The 22,152-nt window shown below is 37.9% G+C and overlaps 1 protein-coding gene across 7 annotated transcripts in view; it reads left to right on the forward strand.

Moving 5' to 3' along the window:
- The window catches only part of KCNMA1 (potassium calcium-activated channel subfamily M alpha 1), a 407,920-nt gene that overhangs the window by 333,502 nt on the left and 52,266 nt on the right, over window positions 1-22,152 (forward strand). For all 7 annotated transcript variants that reach the window (XM_050976320.1, XM_050976322.1, XM_009087486.4 and 4 more), the window contains one exon: window positions 10,635-10,728. In XM_050976320.1, the coding sequence (XP_050832277.1) occupies window positions 10,635-10,728 (94 nt within the window). The remainder of the gene's footprint in view (window positions 1-10,634; window positions 10,729-22,152) is intronic.

Raw genomic sequence — 22,152 nt, forward strand, 5'->3', positions numbered from 1 at the left:
CCTGGTCTCAAGTCCACTGAAGGCTGTGTAAATGTTTTTTCTGACTTTACTGGACTTTGGATCAACCACAGTTTGGAAAGCCTTAAACCACTTTGCTTGCTGAAGTCATAGTAACAGACAAGTGATAATAATTAATACAGCATTCATATTAGTTATGTTATTGAATTAAACTGGAGGAGCAAAGGAAAAATATACTATATTTCTATGGTAACCTTAGGGAATTTCTCTACTCTTAAGAACAAGCACAAATGGTGTAAATCCATACACCAGACCTTTTTCACCAAAAGCTTCAAGTTATAGGTTTTCTGGGTTTCCAAACTCCTTTGTAGTCTATTTTTCATTCTATATAGAAGTAACTCTAAAAGATCAGGGAGTTAAAGTCTATATTGATTTCACTCAGTATCAGAGCAGCCATCTTAAATTAATAAAAGGATCCAGCATGGCAGGATTCCATATTTGCTGATAACTGTCTTTTTTTCAGCATTCGAGGAAAAGCAAAGATGAGAAATATATCTGTAGCTGAGTTTCTAATGTAGGAGAATAATTAAGACTAAAAGACCATGTATTGTTAAAACAAAATTTGAGTATTGGATACTAACAGAAAGAAAAAGGAAAAAACAAAAGAAAAAAGTAGTAGACAGAATGCATTTGTTTTGAAATTTTATGTGCCTTTAGCCAAAAAGTACAAGCCTGGGACAAAAAGCAAAAAAAAAAAAAAAAAGAAAAAAAAAGAAATGTTTCTTGATCTGCAATTTCAAAGAGAATGTCTCATGTAAGCACCATTCAGTATTTGCAAAATGTTCTGATGATGCATTCTTGACATTCTTGGATCTTGATGTTTTATCTGCTTTAAGTGGCAGACACTGCAACTAAAAGCCAGCCTCACCTGCTCTTCTAATGGTGCTAGTGTGCAGATATGCAGCATATCTTTTTGTATTAAAAAACCAGAATGTGATGCATTTCCCTGAGTTTGTAATGCACATAGAAACAAAAGCAGCAATCCTGTTTCATTTGAATTACTATTTCAGACACCCAGCAAACGCTGCTCCACAGTTTCTAAAATTAACATTCTTGTATCTCATCAAGCACCATTATATTGTAGTTTCTAGTCAATGATTTCATTACATCTGTTACCACCAAAAAAAAAAAACGAGTAAATTTGTTAAATAAATAGTTCATTTTCGTAAAATGATTTTTAGAGGATGAATAATGTGGGGTGTTTTTTTTTTCCCCCACCAAATAACAAATGTTTTGATTAAATCATATTTCAATACTATGCTAAATTCCAACCCCAACTGATTTGGCACATTTCCTTTTTTGAAAGTACCTTTGATAAGAAATGCATTACAAACTCATCAGTTTAGCTTCCTGTTAACAAAGAGACAGCAGCCGTCTGGATTATTCTAGATCCGCAGTGAAGCTGCCACACTATGTATGCTCAAAGTAAAGCTGTGCAAGTTTGACAAGGGGCAGATGAATCCAGGAGTTATTGTGCAGGGCTTTAAGTCTATGCGGCAGCTGACGGTTGAAATAATCATCTATACATCGCTCTGAGCTAGCTGAGGAAAGGTTGAAGCTGTATATTTTCAACATATCTGGCCTAATGGTTAATCTGTTGTCTTGTACAGGGGGTGCTGGGTGGAATCACAGCAATAGCTGACAGTTTGGAGGGATTGCTGTGGGTATTTTCAGTTGCCTGATTCACAAAGTGGTAGGTAGAAAAAAGTCTAAGCAGGCTTGTCATTGAATGAGGCAAGTCATGCTCGCTGTCACTCCCATCAAAAGAACTCTGGTAGCCAAAAGCTCAATCAACATATTGATTATTTGCATTTAGTAATACAGAGCTGCAGCTTGTCTTCACCCCCCACCCCATGAAAGCTGAGCCAGATTGTAGAGCTGTGACTGCTCCTTTGGAGGTCAGCTTGGAAGATGTTCAGGAGAAAGACATCGGTCAAGTTGGGGGGAGAAATAAAATATTTCTTCAAACCAAGATAGTTTAACTGTTAGAAACACTCTCCGTGTTTCTAATGCTGGATCTGACATATCTTCACAGTGACATGGCATTACTCACTACAGAGATTAAGGGGGTGCAGTATGAATTAGGCTGAAACAAAAATGAAGTATCTGCAAGTGACAGCTCTGGCTGATGGCTGGCTGTGAAGGAAAACACTGTGCTAGTGTCTGGTGAAAAGCAGTGCTGAAAGCCTAGCAGCCGATGGAGATGGGGGAGGAGAGGAGCACTGGGTATCAGTGGTGCTTGTTTAGAATGTCTGGTTTTGGTCAGGATATTTTTTCTCCTTTAAAACACATTTTCCTCTTCCCTTCCAGGCAAATCATGCTGAAGCCAGTTTCAGCCATTTTGTTGAAAGCACTGTACTGGTATTCTGCCTTGTTACATTTAAATTAAAGCTCAGCCCAGTTTTAAGTTATGGCAAGTGCATGCTCACAAAGAATAGATAGAGATTGCCACAGGCATTAGTTTAACTACATTTGTTGTTTTAAAAATGTTCAGGGAGTTGCAGATTGCAATTCAAATTATCTTCATTATAATAAATAAAATGTATAGAAATAGAAACAGGCATGATTCCCCAACGCAGTCTGTAGGCAAGTGTGTATTCATTGAGCTTGAAAGGGAGTTCCTGAGGGTGGGGGGAAGGAATAGGAATATATGCAACTTCAAAATACCTTTACGATTGCATTAATATATCACATTTTATACATATTATTTTTTATCTCTCTAATGATGACAGGCTTCTTGGGCAAATTCTGTACAGCATTTATTAAAAGTAGATTGTGTTCATCCAGGGTGCAATTAGAAAATACTACAGAAAATGGAATTTCTTACCCTTACTCTACTTTTATCTGTTCCTTGCTGTTTGCCATTCTCAAAAAGTAGTTTAAAATTTGCTCTCAAAATGGCTCTCAAAATATTCTTAGGTAATAATCATGCCTTGTGGTTATATGAAAATGCACTGAACAGTTCTAAGGAACTTAGGCAGCATAAACAATGCAGGCCTGTGTCTGTTTGCATTGGAAATAAAGTCATGTGTCATGCCACATAAAAATAAATTAATCTAACCATGACTAGAAAAATAGTCCTGTTTTAGTGGACTTGGTGGTCCTGAATTCATCCCATACTTGGAAAAGAACCCTGGTGGATTTGGAGGTTGTGATTTGATGTTGCACAGTGGTACGAAAAATTTCCCCAATCCAGACAGTTTGATTGCCAAACCTAGTGAGGCAGTGACAATATGTGAGGATGTATTTAGTTCCATAGAATTAACAGCAATCTTTGTTTCCCAAATATGTTTTTTATGGAAATCAGCCCACATAATAGTGCAAGAACCCAATTGGATTTTAAAGAAATTATTAATAAAAATCAAATGTCTTTGCTGAACAGGGGAATGCTCCATAAGTGTTTTAGGTTCTGCACACTGTGGTCTGTATCTGCTGAAGCTGACCTGTGTTTCTCACCTCGTTGTACAGAACTGCTTCATCCAAAAGCTCTGTGCTTGCTCCTGTAGTTCAGGGTGTATTCTGGCATGTGTGTGGCACAGTGTGCACCTACAGCTTGACAGGCTATTTACACTCAGAGTAACCAGTTTCACTCTTCTGTGGTAAAAAAAATACTTGTAATTTTAGGAGGAATGGAAAAAGAGATTATTATCTCTACCAAAGATAGGTCATTCAGATATTATTCTGTAATCCATGCCTTTGAAGATTAAGCAAAAAGACTTGGGCCATAAACTATTGGAGGAAGAAAGGAAATTGTCCTGTGTACCAAGAATTTCATGACTCGTCCGCTGTGGGGCTTCTTCCACTTTGTTCTAAGCTCTTGAGGCAGGAGGCTGGAAGTCATGGGATGAAACCAGGAGTTGGAACTTTTAAATCTGGAATAATTTGACCAAAAAAAAAAAGACAACTTGTTATGCCCATGCTCAGTGATAGAACCTGTCCACACTCTTGGAAGTAAGGGGAGGTAACTTAGGTTTTGAGCAGCTCAGACTGCCTTCCTGCTGAAGGTGCTATTAAATATGATGCCAAGCTCCAGATATGAAGCCACACCAAAAGACAGGTATTTTTGTTCTGACACATGCTGTGCCACCACAAGCACAAAATCTTAGGAAAGCTTGAATTTGTCTGCATGGAATTTGCCATAAAACATACACTGCTATGGAAGGTTATTGCTTAATAGTCAGGGCTGCTATCTGACACCATCACTTATTGAACTCCAGAAGAGACTGTAAAAAGATTATGGTGTTTCTTATAACTTGATTAAAGGGTTGATAAGCTTAATAGATTCTGGTCTTCTTCCATTTCACGTGAAGATACTTTGATACAGGATGTGGATTTTTAAAGATTATTTCCAGTATTATTATCTGCACTTTAAAAATAGAACTGAGTTGATGCATATCAAGGCCTTCAAATACATGCTTGACCAGTGACATGTGTAGGGAAATAGATAGTTCTCTGCAGATATATTTTATCATCTGAAAATTATTTCACTTGGAGAAATATCAAAAGTAGAAGTACAAAATTTGATAAAAAACCCAGTAACTCTGAGGGAAAATTGATAATTTTCAGGTAGCGTATCCAATATTTTATACAGTATATTTTATTTTTGTGGCATTATTGCTAATCAAAGATATATGCTCTCCTTTGATGATTTAAAATACATGTGAACTGTGGTGAGTATGCATTATTATTATTATTATTATTATTATTATTATTATTATTATTATTATTATTATTATTATTAATTATTATTATGTTACTTCTATTAGTAAAAATCAGAATAGTATAATAAATTAGACTTTAGTTCTTTTCTCTCTAATTTTTCAATCTACCTCAGAATAGTAGCAAGCCATCAAAAGGTCATTGAATTGGAATGGGTGCTTTGCCACCAGCCAGTTCAACCTTTTTAAAAGGTACCTTCAAATGACTCTTGTAATTCCTATACACTCACCTTTTCCATGAGAGAGACAGATTTTGTGCTTGAAGAAAAATGGCAAGCATGGGAATGCTATTTTCTTATCTTTCCTGTTGCCAGATGGTGTTTCTAGATGGTGGTAAACCAAACAAAGATCCCAAAAAACATGCTGACCTCAAATACTTTGCCTCCACTCTCTGCTCAATGTTCTCCATAGAATCTTTAAGGCAATTGAAACATATGGAAATAATGCTGCAAGTTTATCAGTCCACCAACTACTCCCTACCTAAACTTCTTCATTATACATAACCAAATATAAGGTCTTAGCAGCTCTGTGTATACCTTCTCTATACCATAGCCATTCAGAATGAAACAAGCATTAGGAGAAGATTTTTATTGCGTGTTTTTACCAGAAAAATATTTTGTTGTTGGTTTTTACAGAGGGGGCCATTTGTTAGAGGTATTAGTAGATGGGGTAGTGTTTAAATAGCCTTGATATATTATCAGTGAGAAGACAAAGAATCACAGTTTTAAGCTAAATCCATATTTAGGAAATTGAATTTCTTAACTTTCTTTTCAGAGGTACTATGTATGACCTCCTGAAATTTACAGTTTGAAATGCAGCACTGTTGAATACTCAACAATTTTTATGTGGGTTCCTTAAAATCAGTTTAATTCCATAAGTATGCTTGCACAATTTTGAAGTGGTGACCTTATGTTTTCTATGATTCCTTATTTATTTTAATAGCAGCAGAGTGCTTTACCTCCCCTGTCATTTTCAGTAGTTTCAAAGAAATAAACATCTTCCACAGATAGTAAATCTCAAAGCCCTTATCAACATGGGGAAATAAGTATTACCTCAGACACTTACCCTAGGATGGGATTATTGCTTAAAGGTGATAATAGTGTTGAAAAATCCTTCTATAAGTATTCTTTTATAAAGAGTCATTTTTAGAGGGAAAAAAACCAACATAAGAAAGCTGCAGGTATAAACCTTTATTTCTGCTGTTGGAACTGATACCTTAAGCTTTAATGTCTGTATTTCCACATAATATCAAAACTGATTCATGCCTGTGGTTTGAAATAATTTTTTAATACAAAGAAATTAATTTAAATTTTTTCTTATTATTTAGAAGTAAAGAATGCAGCTAGATCAAGTTACCCAAAATGTTCATATCAGTCCAAGAATGCAACTACTAGTGCATTGATTGATGCCAAGTCCACTGAAGGAATCCTGGAACCTGTTCCACTTGTTAATAACCGTAAAGGGAGCCTCTTCCTACCCAACAACCCCTCGCTGCTGCACCTTAACTTACTGAGTTCTGTTGAACAAGGAAAATCTACCTACTGTAGATTGCAAAGGGCACTCAGCTTGCCTGTAAAATACCGCTACCATTCCCAAAAGCCTGGGTTGAACCAAGATCTCCGTAGGTAGCCCAGTAGTTGGATGCATAAGGCAATACAGAGTGGTTTGTGCATGGTTTTGCAGTCTGTTTTCAATGTGACTATGACATTACTAATGCTCTGTTAAGTGCTTACAGATGTGGGTTTCTCCAGATGTGGTGATTAATAAGTTAATCGAGATAGCTAGTGAACTAATGTTTCTGGGTGGTTTGTGCTTTTCCTTTCAAAGGATTTAATTGCTTTGAAGCATTTACCTGCTAGGCAGAATGAACTTACCAGGTATCCCAGTTCACGTGATGTTCAGTAACATCGATGTTATTTCAAATTTCAGCTCTTTTTGGTGTCTAAAAAAGCAAGTGCAAACTAGTTCAGCTAGTGACCTGGGAGAGGCAGTCAAGGAGATAGTGTTGTTTTAAAAATAGTTATAAAATAACAAAGAAAAAAGTTATGAGCTTGCCCACTGTTTTGGAAGACTTTTCCTTTGCTTTGCTTTAAAAATGAAATGAGGATAAAAGTCAAGTAATATGTTGTTACAGATGTTCAACTCCACTTTAAGGCTGTTAAAATTACCAGCACATCTTAAACCAATTCATGGAACATTGTCTGGAGGTTATGTCATTGAAATAATGAACACTCTTTACTCAAGAATAAGCAAACATGTTAAAACATCAGTGTAACTTTAAATTAAACTCCAGCATAAAACCGAGTATCTGAAGCCTCATTAGACTCGCCTGACATTTTTTTAGCATTGAGTCTTCCTGAACTGCAAAACTGTTATTAGACAAGCGAGCTCTGGGTTGTTACAGCAGTACAATAAGTGTTACACTTAGGGATGTGCAGATAAGCTCTTGAATGTTATTAGAACTCAGAGGCTGAATTGAGTTCCAGGTCTATAAAACTCAGTGTCCAATTTTTAAACTTACTTCCAGTTTTCACAAAAGTGGTAAAAAAAGTCTGTGTAACATAATATGGCTGTAGTTAATACAAATCCTGTAATATAAAGACATAAAAAATGGGGAATCATTAGCAAAAGTAAACATACAATATCAGAATTTATTTGCAATATATCACAGCCCCACTATGGAAATATGTTTATCTTTCATAAGAACAAGTGAATTTAAGACCCCCTTTTAAATTAATGCATAAACAGAAACCATGAAACTAAAATATTTAATAATCTTACCAAAAAGTTTGCTAGATCCGCTTCTTTAAATACACAGGAAATTGATAGGAATATCTGAAGGATAATAATTAAATATGTTTTATATCCTACTTACTACTCAGGAACCACTTTTGAGTTATCACTGCAGCATTTTTGGGAACCAAGCCAGAGGTAATAGTGTCCATTAGATACTATTCACATAATTCAACTTCATGTGTTCCCTTCCCCCGTTCCTATGGAGCTGTGTTGCTAAAGTGCAGATGCCCTGTAAATCCTGTGCAGAGATTTCAGTGAAAAACGAAACTTGATTTTCTGTCATATGATGAATATAGATCTACTTCCATTGCTACAATGAGAATAAATGGCTTTCTTGGTTAAGCAACAGTTGAGATCCCTCAGAAGGTTTTGCTACCAGGTGTTAACCAGTGAGCCACGCCAGCCTTGGGCTTTGCAGGCAGCTGGTGACAGTATCCTAATTTGAATATGACGAGGAAAAAAGGAATCCAAAAAGGAAGCTTATTTACTGCAGATGCAGTACCAATAACAAGTGCAGACCGCTAGAAATGTACTTCTAGAAGTTGTTTTTTTGTATAGTTACAAAGTAAGACTGATTTTAATTGGGTGGCAGGTTAGCATCATCTGGCAGCACTGCAGAACACAAATGTTGGACCATATAGTACAAAACCATCCCTATTGTATTAACTTTCAGAATTTGGAAGGATCAGACAGGAGTCTTCTTAGCTAGCTGAAAACTTGGAAAAAGATTATTTTTTAATATTGTTTTCTCTTGTGCAGAGAAATATTTCTGGTTATAATATTTTCTACAGTTGACTTGTGTTACTGTAAGATTTTTGCCTATGGTCCTGATGGATGTGTATCTTCCTTGAACTGCTAAAATTGTATAATAGCACACTTGTGGTGCCATACTGCATCACTGGCCAAACATTCTGTAGCCCCATGGCAACAGATTAATCTGAGTGAAATTTAGATTTTTTACTCCCAAGAGAGCAAAGCAGATAATTTGTTGATTTCTGGAAGGAGCGTTTTGCATGATTCCTGTTCATTTGATCTTTTAAGTGGTGGAAGTGAATATTTATGTCCAAGAAAGAATAAGTAAGCACACTGGATATCTTGAAAGCTATTGTCTGTATGGAATAGCATGTAAATAAACTTTTTGGTAGAGAAGTTTAAAACAAGACTAGGCCATTTTCAAGAGAATAATTTGAAGAGGGTGTTTTGAAAAGCACAAAGACTTGAGCTTTTTTGCAATCAGAGCTGCAAAGATATTACCAACAAACCAGTTCTGTGCATGTTCACTTCATGGTACACGTAGCTAAATACTGAAGTGATCTAGTTTAATATGTGCAAACTGTCACAAAAAGAAAATTTCAATTTGTGTATTTTTGAGAATTTTCCATGGGCTTATTTATTTCTCAGCCAAATTTGACTGAGAGGCATTTGGCTGCATTTACACTGTAGGGCTTTGATTTGGAAAAAGAAAGAAAAGTCAAATAAGAAGAAAATTCCTTTGTCTTTAGGGATGCTGCACAAGAAGAGAAGAAACTTAGTGAATAAATCATTATTAAACACTCATTGTTCTGATCTAAGCATTATCTTTTGCACCACTCTTTGGCACATTTATTTTAGGATGAGCTTTGTTTGGTTGCTTGTTTTTTTTTTTTTTCTCTTTGCAGAGCTTTCTTTGGTTGTGACTCCCTAGTTCTAGGTGAGGCCAGGTCATCTAAAAGAGAGCAAAATCTGTCTTTTCAGGGCCCAGCCCTTTGGTCTTGACCAAGGCCAAATGAAGTTCCATAGCAGGCTTGGGCAAACAGACAGAGGTGGCAGGCTGGAACGCAGTCTGTAATACAGTAGTGTCAGAAGAGAGTTATAGCAAAAGGCTATTGCTTCATTTCTTCACAGATAAGTCTGGTGCAGGTGACACATATCCCATTTGTGTTGTTTTTCTTATGTATCTTATTGCAAGTAGTATTTTTTTCTCAACCTCTGCTAGTGCACTGCTAATGTGTACTAAGCTCTTTAAATATAGCAGCTACTACTACTACTACTACTAATGTCTTTCCTTTTAGCTTTAAAGTAAAAGCTTCCTAGGCATCAGTTATATTATCTTCTAATTAATTTTTCAGTTAACAGTAGGATAGGAAAAAGTTTATTTTTTCTTCTTTGTACCAGAATAAATTAGCATTAGTATGAACCTGAGAAAGCAGGCATGAGTTTATTCCCTTTGATAGTACATGTGAAAGTTACATAGAGATTATCAAGTGCACTTACAATCTCAAAACAGTAAAGATGGTGGTTAATTCCATAAACGAGTTCTTAGGAAGCTGCACTTGTTTAAGCAATACATATTGTGACAAAGTTATCCAAGAGTAGTTTATGACTGACAAAACTATAAGTGATTTTCCATCTGGAAATCGATCTGTCCTTGAAAATGCACCTCATTCTCATTAAAAGATTGCATAACACGTGCATTCTCTGTTATACAGGTATTGTCTCCCCACTTCCATTCAACCTCATTCTGTTCACTCCTGTTAAAACTCCGTTCTGGGAGGAGAGTAGAGCGATGAGGTCTGACTTGTGCTGGAGATCTGTGCACAATGGCAGGCTGCATTCACATCCCCGACTAACTGAATCATTGAACATCAAGGCATTGAATATTTTACATCTCTTCATGAAGACTCTGTTGTTTGGCATGTGAGGAGCGAGAACCAACTGGTGTCTAGTTCATTAGCAAAAGCAGGCTGGCAGCTGTTCTGTTGATATTGAAAATAGTACTTTATCTGTCTGGGAATACAGCAGAGCACTAATTCTATTTTTCTGTAGCGCAGATTAACTGATAATAACTCTAAGAATAACCCGAATGTGGTTCCCCCGCCTTTGTTTTTGAAGTATGAAACCAATTTGAACTCCTGTGTTCAAAACCCTGGTATTCTTCTCTGCTTCTCCTTCAAACCAATCTCTTCGACTAACATGTATTTGATTTTTATTACTGTTGGCCTATGTTAGCAATGAAGTATCAGTGCGTGAATGGACATAGAGTGTGTGTTCTTTGCTACTTCACTTGTATTTCATATTGCACTCAGAGCAGTACTTAATCTCATGAGTTCCTTATATTTCCAGTTGAAGATGAGCAGCCGTCGACACTATCACCCAAAAAAAAGCAGCGAAATGGAGGCATGAGAAATTCACCCAACTCCTCGCCCAAACTGATGAGGTAAGGCTGTAAGAAACTCATGTCTTCATCTCCTTTCTTTCTTCCTTCCTCCTCTCCTCCCCCCACATCAAAAATAAGGGGAGGGGGTGAAAAAAAAAGATTGTTAGATGGTTTCTGAAAGGCTGAAGTATTTATTCTGTCAGCTTGTCAGCAGTTAATGATAGAGCTGAAAAAAAATTCTGTCATGAAAAACAGTTTGAAAAGCTGTTTGAAAAATACATAGGCTTTAAAGTCTTAGCTGTCACCCTGTCCTGTCCATGTGTAGTTCTTAAACAGCAGTGGCACTAATGATAGCACTAACCAATCAGGGGAACTCATGTGGTTAGTTTGCCTCAGGCAATTCTCTTTTTGTTGGATTCCCTCTGAGTACTGTTTTCTGTACTTAAGGCCATATGTGAGATGTATCATCACAATCAAAAATGAACCTGAATATTACCTTCCTTTTATCCTGTCGATTGAAATCAAATTTCTGTTAATTGATTTAGACTGATGAAAAAGTCTAATAATATATGTACTTGCCAAAGCAAAGTTCAAAACTAACACAGTTTTAGTCAAGCTAAAAGCACATAAATTATGAAATACAGGGATTTTTAAGAGAGTAGTATATACTCTAAAAGTGGGTGATGAAAACAGCATCTTGTTAGTGATATTATCCCTTGTTGCTATGTGTACATTATTTTACAATAGTACTCCTTTGTATAACTATGTCGTTTCCTTTTGTAGGACAAATTACCTCTAAGACATTTGCTAAAACTAGAAATGCAGCAAGAAATTGGAATCTGTTAAAATATTATGTGATTTTCTTTCTATCTCACTGTGCTTTGCCTTTTACCTGCTCAACTCAGTCAAAACTGGGTCCCGTAGTAGATACAGAATTTCCAACAAGGCTGCTCCTGCTCTGGTTTTGCATGTCCTATGTACCCAGGCTAGACCCTCAGCCCATAATTGTATCCATAAATGCCATAGCAGAGATTTTCCACTCTATGTGTATATATATGTACACATACACAGAAAATGTAAACTTATTTGCATATATAAACAGACACATTTTTGGAATTTGAGATTTATGTGTGTATAACTGTGTCTGCTCGTAGAGGTTAAGTGAAAAAAAATTGATACAAATATATAGTCCTTTCCATAAATAAAATCTCTTACCATTTTTGTTGACAATGATTTTGTTCCTGTAACAATTCTGGATACAGGTAGGTGATATTTCTCTTTGTATTTCAGTCACTTTACTGGAATTTTCTTTGGGCAGTTACAGAAGCATCCATATTTGTTTATTGTGTCTGCAATGTAGGGCATATTCAAGGACGCAACTTCCGCAAATCATCTTCATCTCTGTTTAGGCTACAGAACCAAAAGTGAGATTGATTCTCAGAGGGAAAATGCACCCAGCTGTGGCTTTTTTTTTCCCCTATTGACCATCTATTTCTGTAGAATGTGTCATTAAAAGTTCTCTGCCTTCCTGTTAGCTCAGCCTTGCCCATATGACACTGATTTACATGCTTGTTTACAGTTTATGAGGAAGAATAAAATGAGCATACTGGCAAACTTCTCATTTTTATAGAGCCAGTTGTCATGCTAGCATAGTTTTCAATTTACTTACCTTTGGACAGTCCTCTTATCTGGTGCTAATTGTTTTACCTGCTTAAAATTTAAACATGTGGAGATTCCCCCCCTCACCTTCTCTCAGATTCTAATTTTGGGGAAGTAGAAGTAAAAAGAAAGAGAAAGGGAGAGAGAGAGAGAGAAGGAGCTGAACACACTGTCCCTGTTTGCTATGTAAAGTATGCCTCATTTCTTTGATCTTGAGTAATAATAATTCTGGGGAGTTATACTGTTTTCATATGCTTCAAAGCTGTGTCAAAGTTTTGCTGCTTAAGGGTACTTCTTTATTCTATTGGCTCTTGGGTACTGAGATGACAGGTCCTCTGTACTAGGTGCAGGCTTTTTCAAGTCATAGCCTTCAGCAAAACATCAAATTACCAAATACAGGGTAACATACTTCTACACAAATGCCTTTCCTGTAGATATATTATACCATATATATTAAATACTTTAGTGTTACACGGTACATTTTATGTGCAATAGAAAGTGATGGTTTGAGGTAGCCTTAGGGGTACTTTTTTCCACAAGCAGAAAAAGCTAGTGTATACCGTATCAAGTATGGTTTTTACAGGACTTTCTGCCCGAAGGCCTTTGTAAATAAGTAATGATCAACAGATTGGCTGTGGGTTTTTGAAAAGCATGCCTGTGTCAGTTTGCATGATGGGGGAAGATTTTCAAAGTACAGCCTGCTTTCATTGCCTGCTGAAGAGGGACTGAGGGAGAGTAGTCGTCCTGAGCCTGAGCTGTCTGCTCAGTAGCACATCAGAATTGCTAAACACGGGTTGAGCAGTGAGTGGAGAACTTGCCAGGCTTCCAAATCCAGACATTGTTTTCTTCCTCATCTCTGTTGCTGCTAAATTTATTCTTCAGCCCAGTGTTGGCACCCTCAGCTTCTCCCCCGATCCAACCATCTCTTCCTTTTACTCTTTATCTGCATTGACTTAACTTTGGTCCAAGGTGCTAGAAAAGACAAAGTGGATTGAATCAGAAGAGAGCTCTGTTAAGATTTGTTTGTAATGGTCAGACTCTTTTCTCCTCTCTGGAACAAAGGTGGACTGGATAATCTGCTATTTCGTATCCCTGTAAATTACAGAATGTGACAGGTACTTGCTTTCCTGCCCAGAAATCTTTAGTGCATGTCAGCTAGAAGTACCCAAGAGGTAAATCAGCTAAAGCACTGTCATGTCTGTAGCTGATATTTATCTTTAGAAGTTTTGTTGTAAATTTGGTTTAAAAACTGCATTTTCAAGTCAGCTTTGCCCCTGTCCCACCTGTCCAGAAATAGCTGGCTACTTTGCAAACTTTTTCTCAGCTGTGGTTTTAGATCCAGAGGATCTAGAAGGAGCCTGGAAGACAAGAAGTCTGGACTATGAAAATAACAAATATGTGAAAAATTAATTAATAAATTGAAATCCAAATTGTTATTTTTGAATTGTTCTGAGCAGCCCTGCAGTTAAGATAATGTTGAAAATGCTGCATAGGTTTCAGAATCTCACAGTGGTGGAGGGTGTTATGCTATGAGACAAAACTTAATGGCTTCTTGTATTGCTGGATAACTACAGAGGATGGAAATGGTATCACAGGGATTCCCTGGGACCTCATGAAAAGTGGTCTGACCTGGTCGGAGAATGGGAGATTTTACTAAGACATATGTAGAAATCTGCATTACCAAATATGAAATGGAGAGATAGATTGGAGACATCTTTTAATGACACCTTTTAAATGACTCTATATTACAATATATTACTAACTGATATAAATAGATAATTGACATACAAATGCTCTTTGTGTGCATCACAGATGGTCTGGACTCATATTTAGGAAGTCACTCTTCTAACTGAATGCTGCATCCCATCAAATGGCATGAGCAGAATCACACTGATGCAATACTAGAAGAGTCTAATCAATCAGAAACAAGTCTTTCAAATTCCAACAATACCTACAAATGCAAATTACCCAGAAAAATACTCAGCATTGTCATGACTGTTTTTACCTGTTTTACATCAGCAAAAGTCTGTCCCATTAAAGACACAAGAGCATGGATACTTTTTTAAAAACTCAATAAGAAAAAATACATTCCTCCTGTTAAGATGTGAACACAAGGACATCCTATTACAGTAAAAAGTAAAATCTGAATAGGCACTGGAAGAAAAAGGAAGGAAGGCTGTGACTGGGAGAGTAATCAAATATCAGGTATCCTTGACGAGGTGGAGAAGAAAAGTAGAACTGATCAATGCCTCTGGTATCATGCAGCAGCATCAGTCCTTGTTCATCATCTCAGTTGCAGGTTCTGATGCGTGTTATTGATGAGCAGCCACGTTAACTATGAGGAGGCTATGCTGCCTGAGTATCAAACAGCAAAGCTAGTTTTAAACAAAATGTGTCATTTTGGATTCAGAATGACCAGTAAAAATGTGAAAAGCCCTGGATATGAATCAAAAAAGCCACTTAAATGATTGTTGCTGAGCCTCAAGTCTATACTTATTGCTTTGGTAGCTGCTATTGCCTGAGTGGAATACAGTGACTTGAAGGAAATGTCAGCCCAGCCGAGTCAAACTACCTCTTAATGCAAGAACAAATAGCATATGACAGGGCCCAAGGGGCCTGAAGAGCAAACAAATAGTTTGTCCCTGTCCACTCTGGATGTAGTGGTGTAGTTGACATAGGCCTCTAGACAAGTAGCATACTCAGCAAAGGGTCATTATCATTAGTGTCCCTGATCACATAAGAATCAGAGGCATCAGAGGACACTGGGTTTTCGGTGTGTTGCCAAGGAGAATTTCGTAAGCCTGAGGATTTTTTTTGATTGAGGATCTAAAATAATTCCCAACCAAACAATAGAACTTGTTTAGAAACTGTCAAGACCCAGCTAAATGACACAGAAAAACAAGTGAGCTCTTTGGCATACGTTTCCAGAAGCCTAATGAGATTATTTATCTGAAGTTGAGGAGGAAACCTCCTGTCTTTTTTCCTGAAGTCGTATATAATATTTTAAGTATATGAACAATGGTTGTGCACATTTATCTCCTCATCCACCCACTAAGCCACATACACTTAAATGTACATAGACATTTTTGCTAGTGCCACTCAGCATGAATATGCATTGCCTCTGCCATTTTAGTGCTGCCCTTCCATGAAATGAAACTGTGGGCTTTCTCACAGAAACAAAAAAAAGAAAAAAAAAGTGATGGCAGATCTAGGGAAGCATTTCTCAAGCCATAAGCCATGGTAAAATAAGTTGACTCTGATCATTTTCCATGACTCCCTCAAACCAGACATGAAGGTAAGGTTTGAAAGCTCACTGATGAACGATAAAAATGGTATATATTTGTGTCCCTCAGCCTTGGAAGTTTCCATTTTGTACTCAAATTTATATCCAGACTTTATGCAGTGCTAATATGCAATGATAACCAAGCTGCAACCCATCAGGTATATAATAGCACAATTCACTTGATTCTGTTTTACAAGTTCACTATGGAACAACAGGAGTAATTCAGTGATTGCCCATGTTGCCTTACACCAGTTTTTAACAATTCTATAGAATTAAATTATTTAAATGATAGGTGGTAGTATCTGTTAGCCTCCTGATTCTCACTACTGTTGGTAGACCAGGGACTGGTAACTTTGGTTTCCTGTTTAATTTGTCTCCTTTCCATTTCTTTGTTGGAGGACTGGCTTCTTGATCCCAAGTATGGTGCTCAGGTTTCAAGAAGACTGTAGTGGGGTTTGGTGCTGGCTGATGTCAGACACCCTCAAAAGCTGCTCTCTCACTGCCCTCCACAGCTGGAACAGGGGAGAGAAAATACAACAAAGGGTTGATGGGTTGAGATAATGGCAGAGATCACTCACAAAACAGACTCACATTAGAGGTATTAATTGAATTTATTGCTAACAAAATCAGAGCAGGATAATGACAAGTATAAGCAAACCTTAAAACATCTTCCCCCACTTCCTCCTTTCCAGCTCTACCTCCTCCCCCCAGAGGTGCAGGGAGATGAGGAGTGGGGTTTATGGTCACATGTCATTTCTCTCATGGCTTAGGGAGAGGAGTCCTTCCCTGGCTTCAGTGTGGGGTCCATCCCATGGGAGGGTTCTCCATGCACTTCTCCAATGTGAGTCCATTCCATGGACTGTTGAAATCTGGGCCACTCTTCCATTGAGTGCAGTCCTTCAAGGACAGGCTGCTTCAGCATGGCTCCTTCACAGGGTCACAGGAAATCTGCTCCAGCATGGGCTCCTCTCTCCATGGGTCTGCAGGTCCCTGCCAGGTGGCTGCTCCAGCATGGGCGTCTTGTGAGGTCCCAGCCTCCTCTCAAACATCCACCTTTCCCAGTGTGGGTCTCTTGCATGGCTGCAGGGGGATCTCTGCATCCCCATGGACCTCCATGGGCTGCAGGAGAACATCCTGCTTCTTCATGATCTTCACCATGGGCTGCCGGGGACCCTCAGCTCGGGTGCCTAGAGCACCTCCTGCCCCTCCTTCTCCACTGGCCATGGTGTCTGCAGAGCTGTTCTTCTCACATGTTCTCACCCTGTTCTTCTCTGGCCTCATTATATCTGCACAATAACTTTTTTTCCTTGTTCTTAAATCTGTTATAGCAGAGGTGTTACCATCATTTCTAATTGGCCCTGCCTTGGCCAGCAGCATGCCCATCTTGGAGCTGACTGACACTGGATCCTCTGGACATGAAGGAAACTTCTGGCAGTTTCTCACAGAAGCCACCCTTGTAGCACCCTGGCTACCAAAACCAGGCCATGCAAACCCAATAGAGTAGTTGTGTTATAAGCCATGGGAATAAAAACAGAATCCGATTTTTTTTTTTTTTTGAGGTTACTTGAAATCTTGCACAAGTCTTTTTTGGATGAGAGAGAGAGCAGGAAAGGAAAGGAGTACTTTCCAGCATAAGAAAAATACAATTTTTATAAAGTTCAGGGTAAGAGAAGATGCACTCAGATCAAAGCAGTAGAAACAAAAAACTCTTTAGCTATGAACTGGGTTTAAAAAAAAAAATTCTTATATTCTTATAAACATTGACTGGCAACAGTGGTAGCTTTTATCATAATGCCTCACACTTCATTTAAATGACAAAACCACTCCTATATTTTATGATGCCACTTAACTGTGGATTTAGTTTTTATACAGGAGAAATTATTTTTTCAGGTGCATTCTGCTACCCCTCAAAGATTACTAGTTCTGCAGCTTCAGTGGATCTAAATGGGAAATCTTAAAAACAACAGACATGTTGACTGTGTGCTTTGTCTCCCCCTCATTAAATTGCTTATGGAAAAGTCTGGAACTATTTTGTTACTTTTTTATGTGAGAGGCTTCATACTTCAGAAGCATATTTTGATCATGTCCTTAGGTATCAAGATGATTTAAAAAGAAAGGTTCTTACAGTAAGCATAATTGTTCTTAGTAGTCTTGATAAAATAATGGGAAATCTTCATTAAGGCTTCTGAGAATAGTAAAACCAGCATCATCTGAGCAGAGCAAGAGGGAAGAAAGGACCATTAACACTGTAGTTCAGCCCATAAACTGGACAAGGCACTAGGTTCCAACCACTGTGTTAGATATAGTCTTCTTCCTAGATTTAGGGAAAAAAGACAGTATGAGATTGTAATAATATTAGGATATCTTCTGAATATGACAATGAAAGCATTTAGCAGCAAAACACAGCTTTTCTTTCCCTTGTCACACTGGGTTTTCTTCTCTAAAGCCTGGTGCATCTGGGCACTGAATCCTTACAAATTTCATTTCTGATTAACCTGTGAAAGGAAAGATCAGTGAGAGAGTGTCATTAGTGTAACACACAGAGGCAACAAATTCTCATTACAACTTAATGCCATCCACACAGACTGCAGGGTCACAGGGAATGGCTAATGGTAGCCGACAAATGTTGGGTGTATTAGTCACAAAACATTTGCTGAATTCCATCAGAATGTCGTGACAACCTTCATAGCCAGTCCCAGAGAGCTGCTGGAGTCACTGGAGTTTTCCTGTGACAAGCCGTCACTCTGTCTTGGTTGAGCTTTATAGCACCAGTCAAAGCAGTCAGAGAAGATTGAAGTGACACAGGCCCACTGAGTAAATAGTGAAACATGCAGCACATCATGAAATATTCAGCCAGGGTGTAAAAGCTCTAAATGCTTTTTCAATTATTAGCACCTGCACTGGCTGCACACATCTAACACTAACAGCATGTTAATTGCCACAATTTGTTAGGGTAGTTGTAGGAGAAATTTTGAAGGCGTGAGACGTTCTTTAGTGTGTCTTCAATTCCTCTTTTCTTCAGCAAACCCACTCCTTCCTCCTAATATTAAGCATCTATGTGCATACACTTGCTAAGACATAACCACAAACCCCTGAGTCAGGTAGGAAAACTCAAAATTCCTGAACCACAGGCAGGGTGTCTCTAAAGACCCTCAATCTTGTGCAGGAGACTGCTGAACATGTTTTTGTGCATAAAATCCAGATATGTCTACCTGAGAAAGGCACAATTGCAGACTCAAACAGGCACAGGTTAAAGAGAAGTAGTGTTTTTATCAGGTGTGGTTTGCATTGACTTTATAAAGAGAATTTTATTGGAGGGCAGAATAAAAACTAGACAAGACATTGGCTTACTAATGTGTAGAGACTAAGAGATTACAGTTTATTTTCATACAAGCCCAGGGTCCTCCCTGCTGGTCACACAGTATTCTGTTCCCCGTGCTCAGCACACGGAGTAGTTCCACTGCAGACCAGGGAGGCTGTGTTGCTCTAGTTCCAAACTGGATGTGTATAATAGCAAAGGAGAAGGATGACATAATACAAGGGTATGTTTAACAGTAGTCATTTACTGAGGCAGCCCTTTAGTCCTGAATGGTCTTTTCAGTTCTGTCCATCCCCAGTGAGTACCCGAAAGTTTCATACTCAAACCCTCAGATTTTGCAGTGGTTATAAGTGTGTGCTAGGGAAGCAGTACTCTTTAAAATGTAATGTTGACTTCCTTGCAGTAGGTTTGCTGTAAGTGGGATTTATGGTTTTGCTTTAGGCTGTTGTCTTCCAGGCAGGCTTTTTGGGTTTGCAGCTGTAGCTTGGCATTTAGCATCGTTTTCAAGTTTAATTGCACATGAGTGGCATTATAGGCTCTTCAAAACCTGGAAAAGATGGCATTTTGCTCTTCATTTTAAGTCATGCGTATGCAATGTCTGCTGTAAGAACCAGAGAAGCTATTTTTAAACTGGTGTTATGGATGAGGGAAATTTAACTTCTGTTCCTTTCCTTCCATACAGGCTATACATGTCTTTTCCTAGCCAGAAGGACCAAATGCTTTGGTCATTGCAAGTCATAAAAACCAACATCTCAATTAAAACAAGCACTAGGGGTTTAATTGACAAGAAGTGCTTTTCTTCCTTTGATTTGAGTTCTTGAATCAGAGGACCTTGCAGGCCTGGAGAACATAATGACTGCAGTGTGAATATAAGCATTTCTGCAGTAACCTGCCAATGTGACTCAAGCACAGCTTGACAAGGCCATCTTCAAGGATGAGGGGGTAGAGAGCTCCAGAAACATTCAGTCTATGATTTGCCTGTAAGGGCAACAACTGTAATGCTTTGTGTAATGTAAATTTTAATGGGAAAAGGGTGTCCAAATGCCTTAGGCAGATTTGACAGCTTTAACCTCTCTGTGTGTCTATCTTAATTAATTTTTAGTATTTGCAAAACAGGTTTGGATCATCAGATTAATGAAGATGTACATGTCCAAAGTAGTAATACTATTTTATAACTGTTCTGATCAATTCAGTTTTTAAATATCTAAGTCACTGTATCTTGTGATACACTCAGTAACATCTGAGGACAAAGTTGGACCTAAAGAGTTTCCAAGGTCCAGAGACAGCTTCAGGAATCACTTTACTGAGAATGAAAAAACATTGATTAAAGAGAAATTAAAATAATGTCTTAGACCAGAAGATTTAATTTTAATAAACACACTTACATGAATAATCCCACATATTGTGAAACAGAATATGGCTAGTCATATCCTTCTCAGGCAATAATCCATTATCCCAGAGTAAAAGTAGTAAAATAATATCTCATGCTTTCATGTTGCATGTCCCGTCCTTTTTGCCTCCTTTAAGGTTCCCACTTGCTACACTCCAAGCAGTAAAGCAGAGTCTAAACAGTTTATGATACTGCAAATAAATGCATGTATTGATTAAAAAAAAATAAAAACCAAAAAACACCCAAAAATTAAAAGGGCTTTATAAAAAAAAAAAAATCACAATTTGTTGCCTAAAACTTCAACAGGGGGTTATATCTGATGACTCACATGCTTTATTCTTCCTTGAAACCAGCTTATGTTTAAGCCTAAAATATTCTAATAAACCTTTGGAAGAAGCTACTTTGAATGTTCCCTGTTAGGATGCAAAGCCTAAAAGAACTATGCTAGGCTTTAAGCACTCACCCTCTAAAAACTGCCTCAAACCTCAAGGCAGTTGACCATCATTAGTTGTCAGATATCTGATACCACCTGCTTTGTTGTAAGACTCCTTTCAATTTGCATCATTTCTGTGAATCATTTTTGTGTCTGGGATTAGACTACTGCTAAATAGTCACTTGTGTTAAAGCTTCAGATCACCTATTTAATTTTAAATCTCAGAGCAGAAAAAAAACACTGATTGCAAAGCTAGAATATGGCATTGTTTAAAAACTGATTTATTACAGTTCCTCTGATGAAGGATAGGAGGAAAAGAAAATTCTTATATGTGCTTGATTTCTGAAAGGAAAAGAAGGTGATTTGACTGGTGAACTTTGCTTTTGAAAAGTGAACTTTTCAGTGCTCCTCTAGAAAAACTCATGAAGAAATGTTCTGTTGAAGTATTGGGGGGAAAAACCCTAATCCTGAAACAACAGAAAGAAAAACATTCCTCAGTGGAAACTCCTGAAGATTCCTAATCTCTTGGAAAACTTTCTGACTTTGAAACATATAGCTAACACATTCCATTAGAAAAAATAGCTGGGACAGAGCACCACTAAATGTAGTCTGAGCATTAGTACAGCCTTCAAGCTGAGGTGTGTTCATGGCTGCAGATCTTACTGTACCACCTGCAACTCTGAGCAGAGGGGGAATGCCCAATGAGTGGCACCTCAGCTCTCAGGCAAAACTACCATGCTGCATCTTGCTGATGGATGGAAGAGAATGCAGAGTCTATATATTTTTATAGAAATTTTTAAAAAGCCAAGATAACAGCAACCAAGCCCCCACAACAAACGCCTTTGATACAGCTTTTCCAACTCTCCTTCCTACAAAAGAGGGAACACTCTTGTGCAAGGCCTGTCATTATTCAGCTTGGAGTAGGAACAGAGACTCCAGGGAGTTCACTGGGGCTTCCCTACTGCCAGTGGGTTACAGTGAAATCACTGGACTATATCTCTACTTAGAGAATAAAAAACTTTGAAAACAGTGTTTCTTTTTTCCAGATGAGTCTGACTTACGTCTTTGCCATGGAGGGCATTGATTGTCTTAAAGCATCAGAAGATTTGGGTTTAAATGGAACATTGTATTAATAATTTCTCTGCTTTTTCTGAGCCACTTTCTTTGGAGTTGACCCTGTTTGAGTAAAATGCATAAGAATTTTCCACTGGTTTCGGTGGATCTGTAATCACTGAAATCACACTAATCAGTCACCCTGTCTGAATTTGAGATTATACTGTTCATAGCAAGTGCTGGTTGCATGGTAACTTAGCATGCCAAGTTCAAGGTAAATTCACCTATATCACACACTATGTTCACAGTCTGCTTTAGCAGTCCATGCAGGAGAGAGGATCTCACCA

Source organism: Serinus canaria, chromosome 6 (genome assembly GCF_022539315.1).
Source record: "Serinus canaria isolate serCan28SL12 chromosome 6, serCan2020, whole genome shotgun sequence".
In the NCBI taxonomy this organism is placed as follows: Eukaryota; Metazoa; Chordata; class Aves; order Passeriformes; family Fringillidae; genus Serinus; species Serinus canaria.